The 23,810-nt window shown below is 39.7% G+C and overlaps 1 protein-coding gene across 1 annotated transcript in view; it reads right to left on the bottom strand.

Moving 5' to 3' along the window:
• Positions 1–21,973, bottom strand: part of wrap73 (WD repeat containing, antisense to TP73) — a 43,285-nt gene extending 21,312 nt beyond the window's left edge. The window contains exons 1-4 of the mRNA XM_034173180.1: positions 21,853–21,973; positions 20,984–21,071; positions 19,478–19,630; positions 3,058–3,174 (exon numbers count right to left, since the gene is read on the bottom strand). Coding sequence (XP_034029071.1) covers positions 3,058–3,174; positions 19,478–19,630; positions 20,984–21,052 — 339 coding nt within the window. The 5' untranslated portion in view covers positions 21,053–21,071; positions 21,853–21,973. The remainder of the gene's footprint in view (positions 1–3,057; positions 3,175–19,477; positions 19,631–20,983; positions 21,072–21,852) is intronic.
• Positions 21,974–23,810: the final 1,837 nt, after the last annotated feature.

Genomic DNA, 23,810 nt, shown 5'->3' with positions numbered 1-23,810 from the left:
AACCAAGAGTTTGCTGGTTTACTAGTGTGCTTGGGGTCATTGTCTTGTTGAAACACCCATTTCAAGGGCATGTCCTCTTCAGCATAAGGCAACATGACCTCTTCAAGTATTTTGACATATCCAAACTGATCCATGATACCTGGTATGCGATTATATAGGCCCAAAACCATAGTAGGAGAAACATGCCCATATCATGATGCTTGCACCACCATGCTTCACTGTCTTTACTGTGAACTGTGGCTTGAATTCAGAGTTTGGGGGTCATCTCACAAACTGTCTGCGGCCCTTGGACCCAAAAAGAACAATTTTACTCTCATCAGTCCACAAAATATTCCTCCATTTCTCTTTAGGCCAGTTGATGTGTTCTTTGGCAAATTGTAACCTCTTCTGCACATGTCTTTTATTTAACAGAGGGACTTTGCGGGGGATTCTTGCAAATAAATTAGCTTCACACAGGCGTCTTCTAACTGTCACAGCACTTACGGGTAACTCCAGACTGTCTTTGATCATCCTGGAGCTGATCAATGGGTGAGCCTTTGCCATTCTGGTTATTCTTCTATCCATTTTGATGGTTGTTTTCCGTTTTCTTCCATGCGTCTCTGATTTTTTTGTCCATTTTAAAGCATTGGAGATCATTGCAGATGAACAGCCTATAATTTTTTGCACCTGCGTATACGTTTTCCCCTCTCCAATCAACTTTATAATCAAACTACGCTGTTCTTCTGAACAGTGTCTTGAACGTCCCATTTTCCTCAAGCTTTCAAAGAGAAAAGCATGTTCAACAGGTGCTGGCTTCATCCTTAAATAGGGGACACCTGATTCACACCTGTTTGTTCCACAAAAGTGACAAACTCACTGACTGAATGCCACACTACTATTATTGTGAACACCCCCTTTTCTACTTTTTTTACTAATAGCCCAATTTGATAGCCTTAAGAGTGTGCATATCATGAATGCTTGGTCTTGTTGGATTTGTGAGAATCTACTGAATCTACTGGTACCTTGTTTCCCATGTAACAATAAGAAATATACTCAAAACCTGGATTAATCTTTTTAGTCACATAGCACTACTATTATTCTGAACACTACTGTATGTTTTAATATCCAAATTGACTTCATTATTTTACCTCCACCAAGCAGGTAGCGCTGTCACTGGCGTGTGTGTGTGTTTCTTAACTCAATGAAAAGTTGCAAGTGTTGTGGAATTTCTGTGATAATGCCAGCAAAATTGATACTGGCGACACAAGGAGCACTCAGGATTCAGACATACGATGCAGAGAGAATTATTTTTGGTTGAAACAGAAAACAGATGCACCTGGAGGAGACTCCAACAGGTACCACAAGCAACGTACCTACCGAGCTTTCTGGCTTTCCACACTCCGAGGAACACGTTAAGGACCTCTGCCATAATAATACAAACCTAGCCTTTGGCTAGTCCAGGCTATGAAGAGATGTTTAGTCATGAATGTGGAGAAAGCAAGGGATGACACTGGCCCAGTACGCTCTGCTCCAGCAGACATGAGGAAAACCTCAATTTTTCCTCCACAGTGAGAGAATGTAGATTAAATTTTGGTGAGCAGATCAATAATGTTGTAGTAAACGACAGGTTTTATTTTAAATTTGATGCAACATATTTTGGATCCAAGATCCACAAGACGTTTTAAAGCTGTATGGTCTCTGGATTTTTTTTTTTTTTTTTTTTTTTTTAAGTCAGAGAAAGAATTTCCTTTGGCCCCACCGTAATTATATTGTTTAGCATTTAAATAAGGGATTCATAATATGCTTTTAGCACTATGATCAAAATTTACACTACCTGGAAACAATTTACAATTTACACCCCTGATGGGGAGAAATTCAAGCAATCAGATGCCATGACCTACATTTGGTAGCGACGTCATACATCATGTGGGGGCTTCCCCCGATTTGCACGAGGATGCTGGGAAGAACAAGGTGTCTACCAATTGGAGTAAAAAAGCAGCATGACATCAGCTGGCTGCTCGCTCAAACAAAATAATCCAGAATGGTGGAAAATGCTCTGAAACAGCTTATTTCTATATAAACATGGTTCTCGTATATTTTGTAAAACTTAGTGAGAAATAAACACTTATAAATCTAAAAACACTTTTTGAAACCAAGTAACACAACCGATGTCACAGAGATCTTACAGTTGTTAGCATGCACGCACATCAAGCGAGGTCAAAGGTCATCTCAAAACCTCACACATGTCCTCCTCCAGTCTGTCTGCATGATGGCCTTAGAAGGAAAATGCAATATTCACCATGGAATTCCCCCCAGACAACTATGTTCTTGTTATTAAAATGAATTGGATTTTTGAAACATGTTACAAAAATAAACTGACATTATAATGTTTGGATTTCGACAGAAACTAAACTCTGTGAGTTTTGTGAAATTTAAAAGGGCAGATTTAAGCATTCACAAAAATTTATTCCAAATATTTGTTAATAATGAACTTTGGTAACATTTTGGGAGCAGATGAATAATGTACATCATTTTGAGTTGATCCAGCACATATTCTGCATCCAGGATACAGAAGAATGTTACAGATAAAGGAACGCTGCACTCAAAAAGTTATGAATGGATCTTGATGAAGTTTTATGAGCACATAGAAGAATGCTATTCTATTACTATACTTTTAAGTATTTTGGACTTTAAATCATTGTAACTTCTTTCACTGAAAGAAGCATACCATTATGGCATTTTATAAGCAATCGATCATTAACAAAACACGATGTCACGGGAAAGCTACATCTGCAGCCATGTTGCAGAGGTACTGAGACCCCTGTATGACAGGACGCTAACAGGAGGGGCGGCTTGAAATCGCGCTGAATACATGCAGCAGGTGGGCGGGACTAGGAGCGTTCAAGGAAGGCTCTGGTGTCCGGCTATTTTCAGGTCAACCTTCCTAGTGGGCCAGCAACAGTTGAAACCAGACAAGCATAAGCAAAAAAAAAAAAAAAAAAAAAAAAAAAAAAAAAAAAAAAAAAAAAAAAAACACACTTGCACATACACACACACACACACAAACTTCACACTTACATGGAACTCGGTGGTGTTGAGAATGTGACGTCCGTCTGGACTCCAGCGTGAGGAGACTAGTCCAATTGAGCCCTCATCAATCTTACAGTGCCACTCCGGCTGTTCCAGAGACCACACCTGAAGAGACAGACGAACGTGTGACTGGACGTCCAACATCCCTCGCCATCACAACAAAACTTCCTCTTTTCTGACTACAAGCAAAACCTGTGCATTGGACATCATGAAAGACTGGCGCTGCTTACCGCTTCAAAGGTACATGACAGACACAGTGACGCGCACAAAACTAAAACTGCATTTTTTTTTTTTATATATAAAATCGCTGAATGCTTTGGTAATAAAAATGTCCACTGTCACAGAGAGAGTCGATTTGAGTGACAATGAGTGAAAAAGGACAGAGGCAAGTCAAAAAGAATATAAAAGGTTTTCCATAAATGTGGGTTTGTAAGAGTTTGGTGGTCAAATATCAAGAAACAGATACAAAGAAACAAGAAACAGGTAAATGAATGACGTGGAACACAAAATATCCACACATACACTTTCAGGTGTTGAATGATCTGTGCAATGGATTCGGAACACAAAAAGGCAAACAAAAAAGGACAGACGAAAACATTTTACATGTATTTAATATTATTAATTTAACAATATAATTTAATATTATTAATCTGAAGTTAATGTTCAGGCATTTTATCCATTTTAAACAAAAAAAAACAAACATTCATTTTGCTTGTAAGTCATAATTAATGCATTAATCTTACGCACCTGTCACCAAGGGATATGCAAAGTGATTTCCTTTTTCAAAATGAAACAACATAAAAAAAAAAAATCTACAATATGCGAAAAGCTGATAAAGACTGACTGTCACCAAAGTGATTACCATATCTTTTGAAGTATAAGTCACTTTTTTCCTTACTACTTTAGGAGGTCCTGCGACTTACACTCGGGTGCAATTTATATAACAAAAAATTACAAATTCAATTCTTTTTCTTTTGGCTGTTCCAGTTAGGGGGCGCCACAGCAGATCAATTGTTTCCATCTCACCCTGTCCTCTGTGTCTTCCTCTGTCACACCAAATACCTGCATGTCCTCCCTCAGCACATCCATAAACCTCCTCTTTGGCTTCCCTCTTCTCCTCCTGCATGGTGGCTCCATCCTCAGCATCCTTCTCCCTATATACCCTGGGTCCCTCCTCTGCACATGTCCAAACCATCTCAATCTCACCTCTCTGACTTTGTCTCCCACCGTCCCACCTGAGCTGTCCCTCTGATATGTTCATTCCTAATCTTGTCCGTTCTTGTCACTCCCAAAGAGAATCTCAACATCTTCAGCTCTGCCACCTCCAGCTCTGCCTCCTGTCTTTTTGTTAGTGCCACAGTCTCTAAACCATACAACATAGGTGGTCTCACTACTGTTTTGTAAACTTTCCCCTTCACTCTTGCTGATATTCTTCAGTCACAAATCACTCCTGCCACCTTTCTCCACCCACTCCACCTGCACTCTTCTTCACTTCTCTAACACTCTCCATTACTTTGAACAACTGAACCCAAGTATTTAAACTCATCTACTTTCACCACTTCTACTCCTTGTAACTGCACTATTCCAGTGGGCTCCCTCTCATTCACACACATGTACTGTCTTCCTCTGCTCTCCAGAGCATATCTCCACCTCTACAGACTAAACTCAACCTGCTCTCTACTCTCACTACAGATCACGTCATCTGCAAACATCATAGTTCATGGGGACTCCTGTCTGATCTCATCTGTCAACCTGTCCATCCCTTTGCAAACAAGAAAGGACTCAGAGCTGATCCTTGGTGTAATCCCACCTCCACCTTGAATGAGTGTCATTTCGACTGTGCATCTCACCGCTATCACACTATTCTTGTACATGTCTTGCACCGCCATAACATACTTCTCTGTCACTCTAGACTTCCTCATACAATACCACAGCTCTTCTCTTGGCACCCTATCATAAGCTTTTTCTACAACCCCTGGCAATAATTATGGAATCACCGGCCTCGGAGGATGTTCATTCAGTTGTTTAATTTTGTAGAAAAAAAAGCAGATCACAAACATGACATAAAACTAAAGTAATTTCAAATGGCAACTCTGTGGCTTTAAGAAACACTATAAGAAGTCAGGAAAAAAAAATTGTGGCAGTCAGTAACGGTTACTTTTTTTAGACCAAGCAGAGGGAAAAAAATATGGAATCACAATTCTGAGGAATAAATTATGGAATCACCCTGTAAATTTTCATCCCCAAAACCAACACCTGCATCAAATCAGATCTGGTTGTTAGTCTGCATCTAAAAAGGAGTGATCACATCCTGGAGAGCTGCACCAAGTGAATCATGGCTCCAAGACGAGAGATGTCAATTGAAACAAAGGAGAGGATTATCAAACTCTTAAAAGAGGGTAAATCATCACGCAATGTTGCAAAAGATGTTGGTTGTTCACAGTCAGCTGTGTCTAAACTCTGTACCAAATACAAACAACATGGGAAGGTTGTTAAAGGCAAACATACTGGTAGACCAAGGAAGACATCAAAGCGTCAAGATAGAAAACTTAAAGCAATATGTTTCAAAAATCGAAAATGCACAACAAAACAAATGAGGAACGAATGGGAGGAAACTGGAGTCAACGTCTGTGACCGAACTGTAAGAAACCGCGTAAAGGAAATGGGATTTACATACAGGAAAGCTAAACGAAAGCCATCATTAACACCTAAACAGAAAAAAACAAGGTTACAATGGGCTAAGGAAAAGCAATCGTGGACTGTGGATGACTGGATGAAAGTCATATTCAGTGATAAATCTCGAATCTGCATTGGGCAAGGTGATGATGCTGGAACTTTTGTTTGGTGCTGTTCCACTGAGATTTATAAAGATGACTGCCTGAAGAGAACATGTAAATTTCCACAGTCATTGATGATATGGGGCTGCATGTCAGGTAAAGGCACTGGGGAGATGGCTGTCATTACATCATCAATAAATGCACAAGTTTACGTTGATATTTTGGACACTTTTCTTATCCCATCAATTGAAAGGATGTTTGGGGATGATGAAATCATTTTTCAAGATGATAAGGCATCTTGCCATAGAGCAAAAACTGTGAAACCATTCCTTGCAAAAAGACACATAGGGTCAATGTCATGGCCTGCAAATAGTCCAGATCTTAATTCAATTGAAAATCTTTGGTGGAAGTTGAAGAAAATGGTCCATGACAAGGCTCCAACCTGCAAAGCTGATCTGGCAACAGCAATCAGAGAAAGTTGGAGCCAGATTGATGAAGAGTACTGTTTGTCACTCATTACGTCCATGCCTCAGAGACTGCAAGCTGTTATAAAAGCCAGAGGTGGTGCGACAAAATACTAGTGATGTGTTGGAACGTTTTTGTTTTTCATGATTCCATAATTTTTTCCTCAGAATTGAGTGATTCCATATTTTTTCCCTCTGCTTGGTCTAAAAAAGTAACCGTTACTGACTGCCACAATTTTTTTTTCCTGATTTCTTATGGTGTTTCTTAAAGCCAGAAAGTTGCTATTTGAAATGACTTTAGTTTTGTGTCATATCTGATCTGGTTTTTTTCTACAAAATTAAACAACTGAATGAACATCCTCCGAGGCCGGTGATTCCATAACTTTTGCCAGGGGTTGTAAGTCCACAAACACACAATGTAATTCTTTCTGGCCTTCTCTATACTTCAACAGTACAGTAGTGTTCAGTAGTGCTATGTGACTAAAAAGATTAATCCAGGTTTTGAGTATATTTCTTATTCTTACATGGGAAACAAGGTACCAGTAGATTCTCACAAATCTAACAAGACCAAGCATTCATGATATGCACACTCTTAAGGCTATGAAATTGGGCTATTAGTAAAAAAAACAAAAAAAAAAAAACAAAGTAGAAAAGGGGGTGTTCACAGTAATAGTAGTATCTGCTGTTGACGCTACAAACTCAAAACTATTATTTTCAAAGTGCTTTTTTAGCAATCCTGTGAGTCACTAAACTAGTATTTAGTGTATAACCAATAATCTGCGAGGCATGGAGTCAACCAACTTCTGGCACCTTTCAGCTGTTATTCCACTCCAAGATTCTTTAACAACATTCCACAATTCATTCACATTTCTTGGTTTTGCTTCAGAAACAGCTTTTTTGATGTCACCCGACAAGTTCTCAATTGGATTTAGGTCCAGGGATTGGGCAGGCCACTCCAAAACATTAATTTTGTTGGTTTGGAACCAAGATTCTGCTCGTTTACTAGTGTGCTTGGGGTCATTGTCTTGTTGAAACACCCATTTCAAGGGCATGTCCTCTTCAGCATAAGGCAACATGACCTCTTCAAGTATTTTGACATATCCAAACTGATCCATGATACCTGGAATGCGATATATAGGCCGAACACCATAGTAGGAGAAACATGCCCATATCATGATGCCTGCACCACCATGCTTCACTGTGAACTGTGGCTTGAATTCAGAGTTTGGGGGTCGTCTCACAAACTGTCTGCGGCCCTTGGACCCAAAAAGAACAATTTTACTCCCATCAGTCCACAAAATATTCCTCCATTTCTCTTTAGGCCAGTTGATGTGTTCTTTGGCAAATTGTAACCTCTTCTGCACATGTCTTATTTAACAGAGGGACTTTGCGGGGGATTCTTGCAAATAAATTAGCTTCATTTTGGCGTCTTCTAACTGTCACAGCACTTACAGGTAACTCCAGACTGTCTTTGATCATCCTGGAGCTGATCAATGGGTGAGCCTTTGCCATTCTGGTTATTCTTCTATCCATTTTGATGGTTGTTTTCCATTTTCTTCCACACATCTCTGTTTTTTTGTCCATTTTAAAGCATTGGAGATCATTGTAGATGAACAGCCTATAATTTTTTGTACCTGCGTATACGTTTTCCCCTCTCCAATCAACTTTTTAATCAAACTACGCTGTTCTTCTGAACAATGTCTTGAACATCCCATTGTCCTCAGGCTTTCAAAGAGAAAAGCATGTTCAACAGGTGCTGACTTCATCCTTAAATAGGGACATCTGATTCACACCTGTTTGTTCCACAAAATTCACAAACTCACTGACTGAATGCCACACTACTATTATTGTGAACACCCCCTTTTCTATTTTTTTTTTTTTTTTTTTTTACTAATAGCCCAATTTCATAGCCTTAAGAGTGTGCATATCATGAATGCTTGGTCTTGTTGGATTTGTGAGAATCTACTGAATCTACTGGTACCTTGTTTCCCATGTAACAATAAGAAATATACTCAAAACCTGGATTAATCTTTTTAGCCACATAGCACTACTATTATTCTGAACACTACTGTATTCTCAGAGCAAACATTGCAACTGTAGTGCTCTTTCTCGGCAGGAAACCGTATTGCTGCTCACAGATCTTCACCTGTTTTCTAAGCCTCGCTTCTACTACTCTTTCCAATAACTTCATGCTGTGGCTGATCAACTTTATGCCTCTGTAGTTACTGCAGCTCTGCACATCACCCTTGTTCTTGAAAACAGGAACCAGCACACTTCGTCTCCACTCCTCAGGCATCCTTTCACTTTCCAAGATTTCATTAAACAATCTGGTTAGAAACTCCACTGCCATCTCTCCTAGACATTTCCATGCCTCCACTCTTCACAGCAGCCCTCACTTCTTCCTTACTAATCTCTTGTACTTCCTGACTTACTCTCACCACATCATCCAGCCTTTTCTCTCATTTTCTTCATTCATCAGCTCCTCAAAATATTCCCTCCACCTTCTCAACACACACTACTCACATTACCATGTGCATCTTTTACCCCCCTAACCTCTGTTCCTTTGTCTTAATCCAGTAAATAAATGACTGAGGTTCAACAAAATTGTTATCAAAGGTTTTTCAACTGATTTAGGTAGCAAATGGGCTCTACTAGCCAGAATAAAAAAATCTGCCATGATCTGGGTGATGGCCACAGTGGTTGTGAAAAGTGCCATAATTTCCTTGCTATTAAAGCTAGAAAGGAAAATAAGGTGTCTAAACCTATGTTTTTTATGTCAAGGAAGTCTTTTTCATTGATATTTTTACATAATTTATGGTCTGTATTATGATATTTCAAAATTCACAAAAAGTCATAAAATATTGTGGTACAAATTGAGTTTATTTATGCAGTTAAATTTAAAAAAAATACAGTCTATTATCATCCTACATACATTCACACAGACAAGATGTGAATCAAACATCTGTAGTATAAACCTATCATCTAACAACAATCTAGTATGTTGATGCAAAGTGGTCACAGTGAAATTAAAAATTCTCCCATCAAGTTTAGCTCTGACACCCGTGTACTTGGATTAAGCATTGACAGTCATACTAGTCTTCCAGAGACTCTGCTTCTGTGGTTCCTGCAGCATTGGAGCAGGTTATGCCCTTGCAGTAACCACAAGCCAGGGTACATGGCAGTCCATTCTTGCAACAGGAGCAGATGTTTCTGTCACACTTGCCTTGTGAATTGCATTTGACAAGTTTCAACAATGAGGCTGGTGCAGCTTCCTTTTGCATCTTCACTGGTTTTAGCCTCTCAGCATGTTGGCCCTCGTGCAGCAGCCAGCCCCACTTGGTTGGATCAAGATGTTTGCCAAGCCAGGTCTGAACCTGGTGATATACTTGGTAGCTGTGGTACCTGGCTGCATCACAGGTCGGTGGGGCAGATACACCGATCTTGAGGCCACCTTGCTGCTGAACCTGGCTGCCCTCTCAAAGTCAAGATTATTGCCAGACTTACAGCCATACAGCACTTCTAGAGCAGATATGCCCTACATAGATTGCAATATGGCCTGACCAACTGACTCTGCATTGTCAACATTCACAAACTTGTCAGCGATAACTCCAGATGACAGACTTTGTAGTTCCCTTGAATCGTGTGAGAAGGGTTTCCGTTCTGAGAAGTAGTGAAGAATAGTCTGTACATCCTTGGCATCTCTAGCCAAGATGCAGACCTGTCCTTGTGGACCTCTGCTTCCTTGGTGTCAAGAAGACCAGTAATCTCATTCATGACTTTGTTGACTTCTGCGCATGCAGGGGTAGACAGCAACCATATCAGACTAGTAGACTCTTCAAAACCTCGGCCTCTTGTCAGACCACCAACTGCTTTGACGTTCCTCATCAGGACTTGCTGAGTGTATAGGTCACTGTATATCCCTGCCCAATACTTGTCAGTTCTTCTCAGGACAAAAAAAGCCATCGATGAACTTGCTGTATACTTGGGGATGGGTCTCCTGGAGCTTCTCCATCTTGTACAAGTACAGAACTAGGGACTTGGTGTAGTTGTGATGTCCTGAAGCAGCCAGGTAAGGTAACATATGATGCAGCGCTTGCAGGTACAATGACCAGTTTCCTGTGCGACCTGCCCTGATTAATGAATGGAGGATAGCAACTAGTGTCATGTACATGAACTACAGCTTGGCTGTGCAGTGTCCACCCAGAGATCCACGCCATTCTGTAGAAGCTGCCTTGAGCTGTGATATGGAATCAGACGTCAGAGCTTCTTCCAGAGTGACGCTGCTTTCTGACACTTGTTTGACAAGGTGAGCTACTTTTGTCAAAACTTCTACACTGTTTTCAGAGGCTGAACGATAACACCACCACCACATATGCCACCACCAGAAGCACTATATATACTTAAGAATGGCTCACTGTCAATTAAATTTGTACATGATTAGCCATGACTTATATTCATTATTCATTAGACGGTATTGCTTAAATTTTCATTGTTACGCAGATGATACCCAGCTTTATCTATCCATGAAGCCAGAGGACACACACCAATTAGCTAAACTGCAGGATTGTCTTACAGACATAAAGACATGGATGACCTCTAATTTCCTGCTTTTAAACTCAGATAAAACTGAAGTTATTGTACTTGGCCCCACAAATCTTAGAAACATGGTGTCTAACCAGATCCTTACTGTGGATGGCATTACCCTGACCTCTAGTAATACTGTGAGAAATCTTGGAGTCATTTTTGATCAGGATATGTCATTCAAAGCGCATATTAAACAAATATGTAGGACTGCTTTTTTGCATTTACGCAATATCTCTAAAATCAGAAAGGTCTTGTCTCAGAGTGATGCTGAAAAACTAATTCATGCATTTATTTCCTCTAGGCTGGACTATTGTAATTCATTATTATCAGGTTGTCCTAAAAGTTCCCTAAAAAGCCTTCAGTTAATTCAAAATGCTGCAGCTAGAGTACTGACGGGGACTAGAAGGAGAGAGCATATCTCACCCATATTGGCCTCTCTTCATTGGCTTCCTGTTAATTCTAGAATAGAATTTAAAATTCTTCTTCTTACTTATAAGGTTTTGAATAATCAGGTCCCATCTTATCTTAGGGACCTCGTAGTACCATATCACCCCAATAGAGCGCTTCGCTCTCAGACTGCAGGCTTACTTGTAGTTCCTAGGGTTTGTAAGAGTAGAATGGGAGGCAGAGCCTTCAGCTTTCAGGCTCCTCTCCTGTGGAACCAGCTCCCAATTCAGATCAGGGAGACAGACACCCTCTCTACTTTTAAGATTAGGCTTAAAACTTTCCTTTTTGCTAAAGCTTATAGTTAGGGCTGGATCAGGTGACCCTGAACCATCCCTTAGTTATGCTGCTATAGACGTAGACTGCTGGGGGGTTCCCATGATGCACTGTTTCTTTCTCTTTTTGCTCTGTATGCACCACTCTGCATTTAATCATTAGGGATCGATCTCTGCTCCCCTCCACAGCATGTCTTTTTCCTGGTTCTCTCCCTCAGCCCCAACCAGTCCCAGCAGAAGACTGCCCCTCCCTGAGCCTGGTTCTGCTGGAGGTTTCTTCCTGTTAAAAGGGAGTTTTTCCTTCCCACTGTAGCCAAGTGCTTGCTCACAGGGGGTCGTTTTGACCGTTGGGGTTTTACATAATTATTGTATGGCCTTGCCTTACAATATAAAGCGCCTTGGGGCAACTGTTTGTTGTGATTTGGCGCTATATAAAAAAATTGATTGATTGAATTGATTGATTGATTAAAGTACATATGTACATACAGAGACTATCAGCACACTCATCATCATCATCTTCATCTTCTTGCTCATCCATTGTGGCTGGCACATCATCATGTGCCTCTACAACCATGTCTGATTCAACTGCCTCAACAGGATTCTCTAAAAAAATAACCAGGAACACAGTTCACAAAAACATCTGCTGAAGATAAAAATATAAAACACATAATACAGTGAAACAATGGGGAGTACTAAAATCATGTACAAAGAACTTAACTGGAAAAACTACCTTGTACAGGATCAACACAGCATGATTCCTCTTCTCTGAAGACACCTGGTACTGAGACACTGAGACTGTCTCTTGGCTGGGCCTCTATGACCATATTAGCTATCCACCACAACTGCTGGTCGAAGGTGATCACTGGAGTAGTGTTGTAGCGACGAGCATGGTCAACTACATACTCCAGTGTGGACCATACACAGGTGGGGTCTGATGGTGTCGGTCTATCATAGGTAGAAATATGTCTGAGCTTCTTCCAGGATGTGATGAAGCATCTGCATGCAGCCTGACCACATGGGTGGTGGTTGTGGGAGGTGGAAGGCAACTGCCCACATAATATCCAGGTTGGTATTCCACATATCTTGCTGGAAGACCTGAATACTTTGGCAGACAATTTTGGACAGAACTGTCTTGGGACCCTTCTGTTCCACCAAGCTGACTTTGGACAGGCGTCTGATGACCTCCATGTCCACCTTGAGTCGTGGGATCTGTCTGATAGTCTTGATAGCTGGAGTGAATGTCGCCATTTGTCCCATGACATGAATTGACCCATGGTCATCCAAGGTCCGAGAAGCATGATCTACATTGTCGGCCTGGTACTGCAGGAAGGACCTTGACACTTCTTCTGGCAAATCAACTCCTTGGATTGCTGCAGCATTGGTGCGATATTTGTTGGCTTCTGAGTATGAAGAACAGAAGCCAAGCTTGTTGATCATATCCACCAGGTCCCTGTGCCCATACTTGTGTTCCAGGGTCATGCTCAGACCAACTTGGAGTGTTGGAAGAAATGAGCGAGGGCATGTCGACTGCATAATAGATTGGCCTATTGAAGCCATGTGTAACTTGGCATTCTTGCTCTTGATTATACTGCCAAGGAGCAACCGCAAGGAATGGGGCAGATATGCCAGATTTCCATCTTCAGAGCCCATCTCTGCTGTGGTAGGGTACTTGTTGTCATGATGCTCCATGGACTTGATCTCTGTTCTGATGTATTTACCGACACTTTTGATTAGCCTATTCATGCTTGAGAGTTCATCCAGCTCACGAGCTCTGTCATGTGCCTCTTGAATAATTGTTTTCACATTTGATGTGAGAGTAATAATATTTGCAAGATGCCTCACTGTTGTTATGTTGCTTCAGTTCTCGTTTCAATTGTGCCTGGCTGTACACATCTTCATCTAGACCACTAATTTCAATCATGTGTTTATGTAGCTCATAAAGTGTTATTGTCTCATCATGATTCTCCTCCAGATAGTCAAATGCATACTGCAGAGCAGTGGCCTTAGTCAAAGATCTTGGATGACCAAGTTTTCTTCTTTTGTTTGAAGATGCATCCTCCTCTTGTGATGACAAACAAGGGAGGTCTTTGTCTGTCATGAACATGGCCTTGCATGCACGGTGGTAGATGGCTTCCTCTGCAGGCAGGTCGTTCACAGCCGACAGGCGAGATTGTACCTTGGTAGCCCAGTCATCTTGCCTACTTTGACATTGAGTCAATATATTTTGTTGAAAACCAAGAGTCATCACATGACTATACTGGTAACTAGGCTTGTTTGTTTTTTTCTTGGCAAGAGACTGTTCGACAAAGACCCCACAGAACAGACAGTGTGTTTTGAAATCAAAGGCACCTTCTTGAGATCTGAGATTCACTCTTATAACAGGTGATTGTGAATGTTGGCGCTTTTGAGCAGTTTTGATAACTTTTGGGTTTGTGTGTATCTTTCTGCATAACTTATGCAGCAGGTGGTCATGATGTTCAGAGAAAACAATATCAGGATCATCCAAGTTTCTCTCATGATTGGCCTTGTTGATTCCAGCACAACCTTTATCAGTTAACTTGACATAGTCGCTGAAATAAAGATTTATCAGCTGTCCACAGATAACACAAGCCATGCTTGCAACACCTACTTCAGTGACCCTCCTCCACACTGATGTTACCTGCAATCGATTACAGATATTGCTTACTGACTTTGGATATGATGATGTATTGAGACTTAAATGGCTATATGATAAAGTACTAGAACATTTAAGTTCCCTTAAAACATACGATACTTTAACAGTGACTGCTAATTTGTCACACGTTACCTCTAAATCATCCTACAAACAACCATCCTATGCTGTCTAACGACACTCTCTCCTGCCACCACCTTATAGTCTGATTTCTTTTAGCTTGCACCTCCTAGAAAGAATGTAGTCCTCCTGTGTGCACCTTCCTCCACTCATATGTTACCCTGTGCTCCTCCCTTTTCTTAAAGTAGGTATTCACCACAGCCATTTCCATCCTTTTTGCAAAATCAACTCTCTTCTGTCCTTCCACATTCATATCCTTGATACCATATCTACCATTACTTCCTCATCACCTGTGTTCCCTTCACCAACATGCCCACTGAAGTCTGCTCCTATCACCACTCTTTCATGCTTGGGCACACTCCCCACCACTTCATCTAACAGTCCAGAAATCTTCTTTCTCCTTCATCTCACAACCTACCTGTGGGGCATATGCACTGATGATATTCATCATCACCCCTTCAATTTCCAACTTTACACTCATCACCCTGTCAGACAGTCACTTAACCTCCAACACACTTAACATATTTTTCCTTTAAAATAACCCCAACACCATTTCTCTTCCTGTCCTCACCATGGTACAACAACTTGAACCCACCACCGATGCTCCTGCTCTTACTTCCCTTCCACTTGGTCTCTTGCACACACAATGAGATATACTTTATTGATCTCACAGTGGAGAAATTATGTTTACACTCCAGTTACCTCAGACAGCAATTAGTCCACAATTATTACTTGTTTACCGTAATAATGGCACACATCAGAATTAAAAACAGCACATACACATTTGACATTGTTTATGTGCACTGTTTGAAGAAGTCCGTTATCCGAATTGAGGCAAGAGGGTGAAGGCCACGCAGCAACCCTGAGATGCGCCGCCGTCAGCTTGGGGGGGAAGAACGTGGGCTGCAGCTAAAGCTGCACCGCCCCCGCTGAAGGGGAAAGGACTGACATTAGCCGGCGCCGGAAAGGGGAGTATTGCTGGGAGACAGGGGGCGGGTGGGGGGAGGGAATGGCGCATGCTTCAGTCCTGTGAAAAGCAGTTTATTGTCTTTGTGAGTTGAGATAAGAAACAGCCAATGTTCCCCAGGTCGAAAAAATTCCTCTGGAGGAAAACAGTCAGGCAATTTGACCTTCAGGCTTGATAAGCCTGTAATGTTATGGTTTGAGCAGTGAAAAACATTATGTCTACCTTTCTCCTCTCCATCATATCGGCCAGCTCTCTCCCTTTACTAGTCATACTAACAACATTCAAAGTCCCAACTCTCATTTCTACCCTTCTAGTTTTCCTCTTCTCCCGCCGTTTGTGGAGACGTTCTCCTCTTATGATCAAGCTTTTCCAGGAATCAAAGCACTGACCAAAATAAACTCTAATAATAAAAGAATGCATGGCAATAACAAAAGGTACACTCCAACAACACACAAAAATCCCAAATTAAAGAGTTAATAATACAGAAAGAAATAAGTTTGCCTTCAATATGAGTTTTTCCCTCTTTAAGATGCTTTTTTTTTTTTTTTTTTTTTTTTTAACAGTTGTGACTTATACACCAGAAAATACTGTACTGAAATGCAAATTATATTATCAAACTTTAATATGCAAAAGCAACCCTTTGTTGTTGCTGTTCTGACAACAAATGCAAAATTAACGGCATCGCAAGTTAATATAATCAAAGATGATACCTTTAGCTGTTTATTTTACATGATCAACACAAAATATTCCACTGTGATTTGTCAAAAAACACATTTTTTAAAAACTGCAATTATCAAAAAATTTGATTTTTCAATACAACCCAATTAACCGACAGCTCATTGCCAGCTTTTACACTGTGTTGCATTACATCCTCAGCCACATTACCATGTTGTCCCGATTAACACACCTGCACCGAGATCCGTCAAGATACCTATTTTTCCTGTGAAAATATTTTCTTCCAGAAATAATTTCAATAAACACTATTACTGTAATTGAATAATGAAGAACCTTAAGTACTTTAATCAAGATTTGTAGGTTAGCCCAACCTTTGATGATGATACTGATTAGTCATGTGTCATCATTCATTTTCAGCCAGTTATCTGGTCTGGGTCGCGGTGGCAGCAGAACAAGCAGATCATCCCACACTTTCCTATCCTTGGCAAAGACCTGTAACTCTTCCCGGGGATATTATTAAACATAAAAAAAGCCTGTGAATCGCGTGCGAAATGGCCTACTGAAATTGCAAAAGGCCCATTGTACTCAGCACAGAGGACCCAATGGCTCTTTCACATTTTTAACTGGCTATATCCCTGAGGCTTTTTTCATGCAATTCAATTTATTTATACAGTGTCAAATCACAACATATGTCATGCTAAGGTGCTTCACAGGGTAAATTTTACCCACTTGCTTGAACAAGCACATAGGCAACAGTTTTGATTGTAGAACGAAATCCCAAGCATATCAGTCTCAGAGGACTGGCCGTCCGCTCCGGCCATACTACCAATAACATAAAAATACAAATAAACACAGTGTAGCAATTCAATTTCAAACATGCAAGACAGATATGATGGAACTAAGTATCCAGGTAAGTCCAGTATTCATAGTGATCAATTTGTCCAAACAATCAAGTGGTAAAGATCATAGATCACAGGAGGAGGATCATTGTCGTCCACAAGCAGTTCATTCCACCCCCCAAAAAATAAATAAAGCAGCAGTAATCACAAATCCCCCAGATTCCATATCAATGTACTTTAGACCACTTTGAAATGATAATGCCACGTACAAAATGTAATGATTGTTTTTAATCCTCAAAAATATACAAATATTGGAACTGGAAGGTTTGAAAAATGCTACAGCATAGGGCTGCATGTTATAACCTAAAATTCATATTGCGGTACAAATTGAATCCCTTCATGGTAACAGTATATATTGTGATATAAACCTAAGTGTAAAAATTATAATATCTTTCTGAATGGGTCCCTTAGCAAAGGAAAACTGATCAAATTAAATAAATAAAAATAACAAAAAAATAAAAACAGAAAAATGTAATTCTGAAAACATTTATAGTGCAGATCTCAAAACCACTGGTACAATTTGCCGGAAGGTGCATCTAAGATGCAAGCTTAGATTTGAACCTGCGTTTTGGTGAAAGAATTAAATAAATTTATGGTCAGCGGCTAAAGTTTCATTTCTTGAACTCTAGATGGCACACCCACTCTGAATACATGAAGTGCTTTCAGGACGGCCACGTCCTCATTTACAAAATTCAACACAAAACCGCCAAAACATTTTAGAAAAATAATTTACTCATATTTGAAGTCAGTCTGGGTAAATTGATGTTACCTGGCTGATATTTGTATTTCCGCTTAGGTTTAAAAAATAAATAAATCTTTGCATTATTAAATGTGGCGCTTTCTCATATGTTTGATTCAGGTTGCAACAGAGCCTCCACCTTCCCCCAGTGCAAAAAAGTAAACTCATCTTTAACAGGTGCAGACTGATCGCAAGAGTGTCGCCAATGCATGCAATTGTGTAAAGAGAATTTTGAAATATGCAAAATCTTTCACACATAAAGGTGCACTGACACTTGCATGACTTTGATTCACACACTTGCATGACCTGTGTTGATAAGAGCCATTTTCAACAGAAACCTTGCAGAGAAAATGATTATTCCGCTACAAAATAATTATTTTATTTACGCAGCGTCCAGTGCAGAGCGCGTGGCAGGCAGTGGAACAAAGCATGGCATCCAGCTGGGAACACAGCAAGTGGGATCTTCATGAAGACGTGCGTGCATCAAAGTCATCCAAGTGTCAGCGCAGCTTAAATGTGGTGCAACGTGGTGTGATGTGCTCACCAACAGTATGTGCAGCTCGTCAAGTGTTGTAAAGAAGAAGTGAACAAAGCGAGTGGTTGCATCAGCAGATCGCATCAGAGCACAGCTTGTCTGAAGGATTATAACAAGATGTTAAATCTATCATAAACATACTTTTACAGATGCACACAAGAAAGAACATGCACCTCTTTTACCAAGCCATGACAATGTAAACATGACAAATAATTACCTTTTTAGATGGCTCAAAATGCTTTCTCCAGCTCGTTCAGTGTGTGCGCGAACGGCTGCTGCTGAAGCATTCCTCTGTGATTCAGGGAGCAATTACAGCCGTTTTCAGCAGCCAACTTGCAGAGAAAATGATTAATCTGCTACGAAATAACTATTTTATATAAGCAGCGTCCAACACATGGCAGTCGGTGGAACAAAGCACGGCGTCCAGCTGGGAACACAGTGGGTGGGATCGTCACGATGACGTGTGTGCATCAACTGTCAGCGCACCTTTACATGAACACCAGTGAGAGTCAGCTCATCTCAGAACACCCCTCTCTGCTGCAGAAAACTGGTTTACACACACACAGCCACTTCACAGAGGAGTTTTCCTGGATCAAAAAACTCCGTGGCCGTTATCACTATTAGTCGGTGGAGTACAAATCTCTACTGTCTGCGAAAATTATACTGTGTACCAATTAAACAACACAGGCCTACTACAACATCCTAAAATAATAAAATGGGTCTCTTAACAAAAATTTACTTAACGAAAAGGGCTTTAAACTGTCCGCATATTGGCTAGTTCAGAAAAACAGGTTCTCTCTCTTTTGGCTAAAATGTTTCACAATGTGTATGCTGTGGAGTGTGATGAAGAAACCAGGTTCATTTGGACTGATTCTTCCAAGGTTTCCAACCAAAATTGTGCACTTATCAAGAAAAACACATATCTTCACCTGCTTCACTGTGTATGTGTGTGTGTGTTGTCTGGCCCCACCCACGGTGAGACTCCAAATCCAACACAGACAGCAGACAATGCAGCAGCAAGGGCAAAAATTACAGGAAAATCTCTCTACATTATACTTATCTGTTCATTTACCTTAGACACTGTGGAGGAAAAAAATCCTCAGGTGCTCTGTGATGGTATTAAAATTCATGGTGTTTATTCCACCATTATGACACCAACATTCTTAAATAAACAAACATGACCAACACAATGGGTATACTGAAGTCACATCCAGCTATCATACAAAAGTCGAGGTCGTAATTATTGTGATGGGTGTACCTGCACCAGGCCTCTCTTGTACATTGCACAGAGGATAAAGAGGGAGTCAGAGGACCAGTCCATGTGGGATATCTGATCCAGGCAGGTGTAAAGGTGTAGGATCTGCAGGGTGGCCATATCTCGCACAACCAGCCTGTATTGGACACAGGTAGCCTAGAGGAAGACAAAATCAGAAGCAGAATGAATCATTTAGCATCTCCACGGAGTCTTTAAAAATGAATTCATCATATGCTAATTCTATGGTAACATAATTACAATCAGAGCAAATTTTAAATAATTAGCTACAATTTGGAGAAGGTAGCTGAGTGCCTAAGGAGCTGGCCTGACAAATATGTAGACCTGGGTTCGAATCTTGCTCGTGCTACATGTTTGTGTCCTTAGACAAGACAGTTAATCTACAGTGTCTCAGTCCACCCAGCTGTAAACGAGTGCCGGCTTCGGCCAGAGAAGTAACCTGCGTCGAACTGGTGTCCCCTCCAGTTGGAGTCACAGGCTGTCATCCGCTTCGCGCTACAGAATCTGCAGATAAGCAACGGTACCAACAGGCCTCAGGGCCTATATAGGACTTACTACTACTACTACTACAATACAGCAAAATTTTGCTCTCAGTCTAATTCCATTACTGTAGAATTGCCCCATAGCAAGTTCAGCAAATTGTTTTTAGATCACATATCTCCGCTAAATGCCAACAATTCCCCATTTGGAACTATCATTTTTTTGGACAATGACTTCAGCAAATATTCTCCAATTTTAATCAAGATACCTATATTATTATTGGGGCAATTTTTTTAAAACCTTTTTCCATATAGCATTAATGCTCCTCTTGTCTTCAGGATCAAAAGTGGTCTGACTGTGCTTTATGAACTGCCAAAGCAGCATTTAATTACCAGTATCTATTATTCTATCACTGAATTTTATTTCCCTTTTTTGGCCCGATCACAACAATTATAGCAAAGAATTCTGTGTTTAATGACAGAAAATAATGGTGCAACATCCTAACAGATAATCTAGAGGAGCAACTAGCAAATATTTACAATAATGCATAATCTGCCCATTATTTAGTCTAAGCTGTAACTTCTTCCCACATTCCAAAAATCCTCCATCATCTTCTCTACACATTAATTGCACCTTTTTGCTGGGTCTAAATTGGTAAGTAATGTAATGTAAGGCTGAGAAGGATTAGAGGCTCTGCATCTTGATCAAGGACACTGCAGCACTCACCCACCATCTATAATCAAACCCACCAACCCTTCCATTAATCCACTTTTCTGACTGCAGTGTAATCATTTGACACAAATATTTTATTGTTTCCTCAAGGTTTCAGAAGAAGTGATTCACTGATATGTCCAATTCTTGACTTGCAAGAAACAAAGCTAAAAACAGGGCTTCCTTGTGGAAGGTAACTATTCACTGACCAAATTCATCAATCATTCTGTTAAATTTCCTATGCTTATTCACCACAAACCAAATCAGTGGTTTCCACTGCAGACAAACTCAATGACTTACCAAGTATTTCCCATCTGGAGAAACTTTGCAAAGCTGGTTGGAGTGCTTGAAGACCTCAGAGAAATTCATCTTATGACCATAACTGTTCCTGTACTTGGACACAGACCAACACGAGCTTTATCAACTGGGTTTCATAAAACACTCGAAAGAGGCAAACATGCATACACATAAATGTAAACAAAAACAAACATCACCCGATTACTTTATTATGAAACAGGAACATGGAACCTGTTACTGGTCTACAACATGAAAAGAACTGTTGCTAAATGTGCAAACACAAGACAAACGCCAAACAAAGGTAACTAATATTTTATAGGTGCTGGAGCTTTTTTTTTTCCTCAAAGTATGACTGTTAATATATATTATATGTTTTGTTTTTTTTACTGGAGGAGTGCGGTTGATTTGTTGCACCTACGGTAGTTAACTAACACGATCACGAGGTGGCGCTATAAATCCAGAAATTACACATAACCAACACACATCCGCACATAAATGTTACACTAAATTACACAAAGTGTTCTTCTTTGGAACCAGAAATAAGTCATTGCAAAGGAAGGCAAAATACCAAAATAAAATATAGAATACTGAAACAATTTTAAAGCTTTTCAGCGTTAGCTATGAGACAAACAAACACCGAACCTCGACAGGTGGTTAATATAATAATAAACTCAAGTTATATTAGGACGGTAAAAATCGACTACTTTGGTGGTATTTTCTGCTTGCTGATGTACAGTTTGTGGAACAAGTCAGCAGATAAAGTTAGAGGTCAGCAACAAACTGCTGTCTGGAAACTCATTCAAAACAGCTAACGCTAAGCTAGGAAGAAGCTAGCTGTCTGTCAGACTAATAAATGCAACGACAAAACATACCTCAGAGTAATTCTGCTGTGACCAGTTACCGGAAAAACACGAGAATTCCACGGACGACTTAATAAGGACTATTTTTCTTCACGTGTCCACAAAACGACTGTCGATATAGCCGATTTGTTTGTGAACAAACGACGACACCATAGCCGCGCCAATCAGGCTTACGTATCCAAGAGCCTTGCTTTCTGGGATATGTAGTTAACGACGGTATTTTTAATATCCCTTTAACTCAAAAACTTGTGAATCAGTATTAAATGGAACAATTAATGCCTGTCAGAGGAAAATTTATTGACCTCAGTATGTATGTATGTATTATTATTATTATTCATCCATTCATTTATTTTCTGGTGCTTATCCGGTCTGCATTGCGATGTCAGCCAAGCTGCTCTTCCCACACTTCCCTATCCACGTCCAAGTCCTGTAACTCTTCCTGTGGAAAGCTTGTCCGAGCCAGCTGCGAAACATAATTATTTGTAATAATAATAATAATGATAAGAAGAATAAGAATAATAATAATTATTATTATTATTGCTGTTGTTGTTATTGTTATCATCATTATTATCTATTTTTACAAACAATGAATATCGTAACATGTATATGTTAAACTTTTTTTCTAACCATCCAGATTGGGTGGCCTGTTGACCCTGGGAAAAAGGGCACTAACTGAACCCTCTATGTTTCTGTGTATAATACATAATACGATTTTATGAATAAAGATGTGGATTTTGGAATAGTTTTCATTTTAAAGTCAGTTATGACAATTTTTATATAGTTAAATTATCATTCTCGACCATTTTATTACAAACATACAAGGAGGGCTTTTTGTTTGTTTGTTTGTTGTTTGTTTGTTTGTTTGTTTGTTTTTTTCCAAGACGTGATTCCGTCACCAGACGTTTTTTCTTTTAAAATTTAATTAGAGCAATTTGATATTGAAATTTTTATATTTCTTGATATTTTTTTTAAATTCTGACATTCTTTTTTATTTTTGACATCTTTTAAAATTTCTGTTTATGACTGGTGTATCCTTTTTTTGTACTATTATACACATTGTATCGCACTAAAATGAATTATGGATTATGAATCATTGATTAATCATAAATATGCGTGTTTAGGTTTGTAAATAATAGTTTTTTTTTCTTTTTAAGCTTTAACAACAGGTTTGCAAACTATATAAGGCTTAATTTCCTTTAAATATGACTTCAACCGCCTTTGCGCAAATCCTGGCAGCTTTTCCCGCTCCTGTGCGCACAAACCGCGCTGCGCCTCCGTGGGTTCTGTGCAGCTCAAAAAAAAAAAAAAAACACGCTGCGGCTGCGCCTCGGTGACCCTCAGAAAAGCTCACACTTCAGTGCGACAGGTTAGCGCTCACTTAAAATTTATTCTCAGAAAAATCAATAATCTCCAAACGCGCTTATCAAATCCTGGAGTCCGTCGATGTGTTTTTGTGTTTTTTTTTTATGGAGCGTCACTCTTCTGGCATGTTCGATAATAAACAGACAAGTAATCGGAAAAACACAATTCCTCTCTATCTGGACTGGGATCATAACAGCCTTAAGGTACGTTCATTTATTTTATTTTATTTTATTTTTGTCACTGTTAATTTTTTAAGTGTAACTTTTGAGCGATTAAACAAATATCCTTTTCACCAGAAAAGCTAAAGCAGTTTAGAATAGACTCTGCAAAAAATATATGGATAATAAAAGCTCTCTGATTTATTTCACATTTATTTAAGATTTATCTTTATGTAAAAAAAAAAAAAGTAATGTCGGATTTAATTAATATTTATGGAACATAAAATATATATGATCTCACTAGTATTTACATTATATTTTATTTGCATTTAAATATGTCTGATTGATTCATAGTTATAATAATATTGATCTTTACAATAAAATACGTCGTATTGTGTTCATTTGATTTTGCTCTAAATGCTCTGCTCTCTGCATCACAATAGCTGAGGT

The sequence above is a fragment of the Thalassophryne amazonica genome, chromosome 6, assembly GCF_902500255.1.
Source record: "Thalassophryne amazonica chromosome 6, fThaAma1.1, whole genome shotgun sequence".
Lineage (NCBI taxonomy): Eukaryota > Metazoa > Chordata > Actinopteri > Batrachoidiformes > Batrachoididae > Thalassophryne > Thalassophryne amazonica.
The sequence above is the reverse complement of the archived record's forward strand: the minus strand, read 5'-3'. Positions and strand labels throughout refer to the sequence as shown.